Source organism: Eimeria tenella, genomic scaffold (assembly GCF_000499545.2).
Source record: "Eimeria tenella Houghton genomic scaffold, Eth_scaff61, whole genome shotgun sequence".
In the NCBI taxonomy this organism is placed as follows: Eukaryota; Apicomplexa; class Conoidasida; order Eucoccidiorida; family Eimeriidae; genus Eimeria; species Eimeria tenella.
In genome coordinates, this window is record NW_013543425.1 from 1 (window position 1) to 6942 (window position 6942).

General features: G+C 56.6%; 3 protein-coding genes across 3 annotated transcripts in view; 1 reads left to right on the top strand and 2 right to left on the bottom strand.

Annotated features, from left to right (window-relative positions):
• Positions 1–2: 2 nt before the first annotated feature.
• Positions 3–1714, bottom strand: ETH_00018435 (ftsH protease, putative; the record flags this gene model as incomplete). Its single annotated transcript, XM_013377725.1, has 3 exons — positions 3–43; positions 234–429; positions 531–1714. Coding segments are annotated over 3 exons (1421 nt in total), but the record flags the coding sequence as incomplete, so codon positions are not given.
• Positions 1715–2375: 661 nt separating this feature from the next.
• On the top strand, positions 2376–5747 carry ETH_00018440 (uncharacterized protein; the record flags this gene model as incomplete). The annotated part of the gene is made up of 5 exons (XM_013377726.1): positions 2376–3626; positions 3725–3874; positions 4134–4568; positions 4778–4873; positions 5532–5747. 5 exons carry the CDS (start codon positions 2376–2378, stop codon positions 5745–5747), a joined length of 2148 nt encoding a protein of 715 aa, XP_013233180.1.
• Positions 5748–6418: 671 nt separating this feature from the next.
• ETH_00018445 (uncharacterized protein) overlaps positions 6419–6942 on the bottom strand; it is a gene marked incomplete at both ends in the record, with an annotated part of 4365 nt that continues 3841 nt past the window's right edge. Inside the window, one exon of the mRNA XM_013377727.1 lies at positions 6419–6941. Coding sequence (XP_013233181.1) covers positions 6419–6941 — 523 coding nt within the window. The remainder of the gene's footprint in view (position 6942) is intronic.

Below are 6942 nucleotides of genomic sequence, written 5' to 3' on the forward strand. Positions count from 1 at the left end.
ACTCAATTATCTCCCGCACTTCTTTCTTCACTTCTTCGTAGCCCTGCGCTCCGCAAACCCTAAACCCTAAACCCTAAACCCTAAACCCTAAACCCCAAACCCTGGTCACGACGGGTCTCAGTATCGCAGCCAAACAGCGCAGCCCTTCGGAAGCTTCGCAAGCGCTAGGCCCTAGACCCGGGCGCGTAAACCCTAAACCCTAAACCCTAAACCCTAATTTGTGGTTTGGAGACCTTCACGCTGTCGAAGGAGTCTTTGATGTCTTCGGGGGAGACAATTCTGTCTTCAATCCATTTGCTGCTGCCTGCTGCTGCTCCTAAACCCTCGCCCTTTAGTGCAGCAGCAGCAAGACGCAGCAGCTCGGACAAGCAGCCAACCAGCAGCAGCACGCCGACGAAGGGAGACAGCAGCAGCCGGTAGCTGCCGTGGCTGCAGGCAGCAGCACAAACCCTAAACCCTAAACCCTAAACCCTAAACCCTAGCCCCTGCGCTGCAGCTAGTCCAGCTAGGGTTTAGGGTTTGGGCTTTACATGAAACCCTTCAGCAGGCTCCAGACGCCGTGCAGAAGACGGTAAGATCCTTGCTGCTGCTTCTGCTGCTGCTGCTGCTGCTGCTGCTGCGCTGCCCCCCCCGCTGCGGTGCTCTGCGCAGCAGGAGACACTCTTGCTGCTGCTGTAACAGCAGCAGCAGCAGCAGCTGCTGCTGCTGCCACAATGTTGTCATCATTCCCTGGCTTGCGCTGCTGCAGCAGCAGCTGCAGCAACTGGTGCAGGTCCGCACTGCTGCTGCGGCTGCTGCCTGCGTCTGCTGCTGCTGCTGCCTGGAGACACTGGAGCACGAGGTGGTCCGGCACAGGAGCAGCAGCAGCAGCAGCAGCAGCAACCAACGACACTGCTTCTGAGGCCCTTCCTGCTGAAATTAGTGCTGCTGCTAGCCGCTGCAGCAGCGCCATATCATTTGGCCGCAGCCGCTGCGCCTGCTGCAGCTGCTGCAGCTCTTCCTGCTGCACCGCTCCCGGCGATCCTGCTGCTGCTGACGCTTGCTGCTGCTGCTGCTGCGGCGCTGCAGCAGCAGCAGCAGCAAAAGGCTTGCTGAAATCCACCATTGAGAAAGAGGGCTTAGAGAAGGGGTCTGACGCAAAGGAGGCTGCTCGTTGCTGCTGCAGCAGCTGCTGCTGCTGCAGCAGCAGCCGCTGCTGCTGTAGACAAAATGGACTAAGAAAGAACGGGGTGGACGGGAAACTGTGCAGAGCGCTGCTGCTGCTGCTGCTGCTGCTGCATCTGCTCGCTTCGATGCGCTGGCGCCACAGCTTGTGCGGCGCCCAGCCGCTGGGGCCGCTGCTGCTGCTGCTGCTGCTGCTGCTGGTGCGGCTGCTGGTGCTGCTGCAATCATTACTGGTGCAGCAGCTGGGATCGACGGTGCTTTTGCTGCTGCTGCTGGGGCAGTAGAATGGTGCCCTCGCAGCAGCGAAGGAACCTGCTGCAGCAGCAGCAGCAGGAGCTGCAGCAGCGGCAGCTGCTGCTGCCGCAGCTGCCTGCTGCCGAGTCAGGCCGCGCGCAATTGTTGCTGCTGCACTAATGGACCTGGAGAAGAAGGGCTGGGCTGCAGGAGGACTTGAAGTTGCTGCAGCAGCAGCAGTCGCCGTTGCTGCAGCAGCAGCAGCAACGCGCATTGCTGCTGCTCGTGCTGCTGCTGCGGCGGCCCGCGGCAGCATCGATGAGTCTGCTGCTGCAGAAAGCAGTAGCAGCAAGGCTTGCTGCTGCCGCAGGCACCCCACAGAGCAGCAGCTGCCCCTGTCGCTGCACCAGAACAGGATCTAGACTACTTCTCCCGCAGCTGCTGCTGCTGCTGTTGCTGCTGCAGTTCAGCAGCTACTGCGGCTCTGCAGCTTTTGTGTCTACTTTCCTTTTTTTAATTAGTTAAATTTGTGTCTCTTTGCTGCGGCGGCAGCTCGAACGCTCTTCCGCTATAGATCGGCTGCTGCTCCGCGTCACATGGGGCCCAAGCAGCAGCAGCAGCAGCAGCTGCTGCTGCTGCTGCTGCTGCGGCGACTTTGCGGCTGCCTCATCGACGCCGACTGCTGCCAACTCTGCTGCTGATGCTGCTGTCTCAAAATATATTTCTTGCTGCTGCTTCATTAATTGTCTCTTTTTACTTTTCTTTTCTTCACACGTTTCGTTAGTTCCGCCAGGTGTACATACACTGCAGTCGCAGCTGCTGCAGCGCCGCCGGCAGCAACCTGAGCAGCAGCAGCAGCAGCAGCGTTAACAGCTCTGCAAGTTTTTAACTCTGAGAAGCAACAGCAGCAGAATTGTTCTGCTGCAGCGGCGTTTCTCTTTTCGCAGTAATCACTGCAGCAGCAGCAGCAGCAGCTAATGGAGGGCTTCGTGCCTGCCGGCTTGCCGTGCTGCACAGGGGAGAAGAAGCTGCAAGGCAGCAGCAGCAGCTGCAGCTTTCCTTTTTCGGTGATTTCTTCGCTGGTGGGCAGCAGGAACGCAGCAGCAGCAGCAGCAGCACCAGCAGCAGCAGCAGCAGCAGAGACCATGATGGGCCCCCGACTCGACGAACACCACCGCAACCTGCAGGCCGTGCTGCAGTACTTGCATCATTCGGGGTTTGCTGCTGCTGCTGCAGCACTAGAGACAGAGTCAGGTGTCTCCTGCATCCCCCATTTCTTCCAGTTCGCAGACACGTGGCTGCCGCAGCAGCAGCAGCAGCAGCAAGCAGCAGCAGCAGCAGCAAGTGCAGAAGACGACGATGAAGAACTCCTGCAGCAGCTGCTGCGGGGGGAGCCAGTTCTTACAGCAGCAATGAGGGCCCTCGAGCAGCAAGCCAACATCCTGCGCAGCAGCAGCAGCAAGAACAGCAAAGTTGCTGCTGCTGCTGCTGCAGCAAAAGCAGCAGCAGCTTCTTCGATTCCGGATTTGATGGGAGCCTATGAGTTGCTGCCGCCAATCAACGGCTTCCAAGTCCTGCCTCCACAAAAGCAGCAGCAGCAACAGCAGCAGCAACAGCAACAGCAGCAGCAGCAACAGCAGCAGCTAAAAGCAGCAGCAGCAGATGCAGCGGCTGCTGCTGCAGTCGCATCAGCTTGGGGCAACCTCGATGCGAGGGCCTCGCGCACCTGCTGCTCACAGCCTCTTTGTCTTGCTGACGGCAGCAGCAGCAGCAGCAGCAGCGACAGCAACCTTTGCAGCAGCAGCAACGGCAACAGCAGCAGCACGGGAAGCAGCAAGAAGGGCAGCAGCAGAAGCGAAGCGCTGCAAAACGCAGTGTACGTACAGGAGGACAACATCCTTTGCTGCAGCTTCATCGACGACAGCAGCAGCAGCAGCAGCAGCAGCAGCGAGGCACTGCTGGCTGTAGGAAGTGCAAAGAAAGCCGTGCGTCTGCTGCGGCTGCGGTGTGAGCCGCCCCTCAGCAGCAGCAGCAGCAGCAGCAGCAGCAGCAGCAAGGTGGTGTCTTGTGAAGTGGCGTGCGAATGGAAGGGCCTGTCGTCGCCTGTTATAGCTGTGGCTGTCCGCAGCAGCAGCAACAGCAGCAGCAGCAACAGCAGCAGCAGCAGCAGCAGGCTACCCATCTTAGCTGTGGGCATGCTTGATGGGGGACTCTGCCTTCTGCAGCCGGTAAGCAGCAAACCCTAAACCCTAAACCCTAAACCATAAACCCTAGTTGGTTGAGAGCGAGCAACGAGCTTCGCCTGTGAGGGCTGTTGTCTCTTCAGGTCACCCAGGCCCCAGCAGCAGCAGCAGCAGCAGCAGCAGCAGGCCGCGTGCTGCAGCAGCTGAAACCCCACAGCAAAGCCATTGTTGGCTGCGAGTTTTCCTTTGAAGGAGACAGACTCGCAAGTGTCTCCAGAGATGGATCTGTTGCAGTGAGTGTTTAAGGTTTAGGCTTTAGCTGCCAGCGCAGCAGCAGCAGCAGCAGCAGCAGCAGCAGCTAATGCAGCAGCAAGCGCAGGAGCAGCAGCTCGTGCAACAGCAGCAGCTAGGGCACCACCAGCAGCTAGTGGAACAGCAGCAGCTAATGGAACAGCAGCAGCAAGTGCAGCAGCAGCAGCAAGTGCAGCAGCAGCAGCAGCAAGTGCATCAGCAGCAGCAGCGTCGAGGATTGCTTGTGTCTGCTTATTTCAGGTGTACCTACAGCAGCAAAACTCTCCAGACTCGTTTGACCTTGTCTTCCATTACAATCTCCCGGACAGCGTGTGCAGCTGCCTTTGCTTCTTCCCCAGCAGCAGCAGCAGCAGCAGCAGCAGCAGCAGCAAGTGCAGCAGCAGCAAAGTTGCCATTGCGCTGCACGAGTCTTCTGTGATTGCTGCCTTCGATGTGGTGGAGCTGCAGCGAGCTGCTGAGGTTTTTTTCATAGATGATTTGGGCTGCTACGCGCAGCGGCAGCAGCAGAAGCAGCACCAGCTGCTGCAGCAGCAGCTGCAGCAGCAGCAGCAGCAGCAGCAGCAGAAGTGCGGGGTCTCCGTGCTGCGGATGGTCTGCGAAAGACAAAAGGGCTGGCTCTGCGCCTGTCTCAGCACTGGCATAGTAATCATATTCTGCGTAAAGACCCAGAGACAAGTACATTTGCTGCTGCTGCTGCTGCTGCTGCTGCTGCTGCTGTTTCTGGCGAAGCTGTTTCGTCTAGGAGCTGCAGCTGCTGCAGTCATTCAGACTCCCATTTAGTCTGCTGCAGCTGCTCTGGGGTTGCTGCTGCTGCCTGCTGCGGCGTCTTGCGTGTTACCTGCGCTGCTGCTGCTTTGCTGCTGCCGCTGCTGCTGCTGCTGCAGGTGCTGCGGCTGCATGTGCCTGACGTGGACTTCTACTCAACGCCTGCGATGGCCCTCAGCCCCGAAGGCCGTTACCTTTATGTGTCGACGCACAGAGTGAGAAATATAAGTCCATTTGCAAAATAAACAAATGAAAATACTTTATTAAAATTCAAGTCTTTTGTGCGTTTTGCAAATATAAATACATTAAAAATGCTTTTATAAATACAAATATTGGCAAAGCCTTTTTATCTTTGTCCTGTTCAAGTGCGAGAGTACTGCTGCGGCTTCTGCATGCTCAGATGCATGCATGCATGCATGCATGTATCTGAGGATTATAATGTATTTTGATCCATTTAAGGCATGCATTTGTGTCGGAAATACATATTTGCTGCAGTCTAATATCAAAAAAGTATATTTGTTGCAGTGAAATGTCGCAAGTGGATATTTTGTAAACAGATGCATGCGCTTGAGGTGTATGTACACCTCACTTGAGGTGTATTGACTCTGAAATAGAGCATGCATGTGCATTCATATGCGTCTAAATTAATTTCAATGCCCATATATTAAATATATTTTTTTTCTTGGTTTTTCGATAGCTAGCTGGCCAGCTAGCTGGCTAGCTAGCTAGCTAGCTAGTTTGTCAGAGGCGCCTGTCCGGCTTGCTTGTTAGCTAGCTACCTTGCTGGCTAGCTAGCTGCCTTGCTGGCTAGCTAGCTAGCTAGCTAGCCAGCTAGTAAGTTACATTTGGGAGTGTTTCTTTGTTGCTGTTCAGGTTGGCGGGGCTGAAATCATAGCTTATCCGCTGCCCGAAGCAGCAGCAGCAGAAGCAGCAGCAGCAGCAGCAAGAGAGCCTGCTGTGATAACTGCGTCTGCTGCTGCTGCAGTGCTGCGAGGGCCCCTGCAGCAAATCAAAGGCCTCGCCTGCCACAGCAACTTGCGCATGCTAGCTGCTGTGGGGCTGGACAAAGCAGTGTACCTCTTTTCCTAATTATGAGCAGCAGCAGCACCAGCAGCAGCAGCTGCTGCTGCTGCTGCTCACGAAGAGCAGCTACAACGCGAGTCTGCGTTGCTGCTGGGTGTCTCAAGTTTTTGAGCAGCACTTATTGCTGCCAAGGATTTAAAACTAAACTTTAAGGGCCCAGGCTGTAGTTTTTTCCGTTGCTGCAGCAGCTTTAGCTGCTGCTGCTGCAGCAGCTGCAGCAACGACAGTGGCTAGCTAGCTAGCTCCCTTCAACGCATGCTCTGATTATTTTAAAAAATCCATCGAATGTTGCTGCTGCTGCTGATGCCGTTTTAGTACAACGGCTGGAGAACCCAGCAGCAGCAGCAGCTGCTGTTGCTGCTGCTGCTCAGGTTGAGAGCGCAGATAAAAAATGTGCAGCAGCAAAAGCAGAGTTCACTGCAGCAGGAAGGCATTGCTGCTGCTGCTGGTGCTGCTACGAATGAGGAGAACACCAATGCAGAAGGAGACTCTTGCTGCACGAGCAGCAAGTTAGCTGCAGCAGCAGCAAACCAGCTGCAGCAGCAGCTAGCTACATTAGCAGCAAGCTAGTAAGCTAGGTACAGCAGCAGCAAGCTAGATACAGCAGCAGCAAGCTAGCTGCAGCAGCAGCAGCTCTGCTGCTGCAGCGGACCTGCGGCTGCTGCTGCAGCAGCAAATCAGTGCTCGTGGCACTCTACTGCTTCCGCTGGGAGGCGCCGCAGGAGCGAGTTTCTCTGCAGCAGCAGCAGCTCCCGCTGCAGCAGCAGCTTTCTCTTGGCTTGTGGGGAGGGTTGCTGCAGCAGCTGCTGCTGCAGCAGCGCATTTGTTTCGGTGTCCTGCAGCAGATGCTGCAGCTGCTGCTGCTGTTCCACTGCTGCTGCTGCTGCTGCTGCACTGTGCAGCTCGCTGCAGCGCCTGTAGCAGCGCAGGCTCTCCGCCCACACCTGCAGCAGAGCTGCTGCTGGCAGCTGCGCATGCAGCAGCGCCACAAGTACTGCTTGAGTTGCTGCTGCTGCATCAGAAACTGTGGCTGCTCCTGCTGCTGCTGCTGCAGCAGCGGAACAAGTCGGAGACTTGCCTGTTGCAACGGCAGCAACGCTGCTGCTGCTGCTGTTGGCCGGAGGCTTGAGGCTCTCCGTTGAAATTAAATGCGTGCTGCCTGCTGCTGCTGCTGCTGATGCTGCTGCAGCAGCTGCAGCAG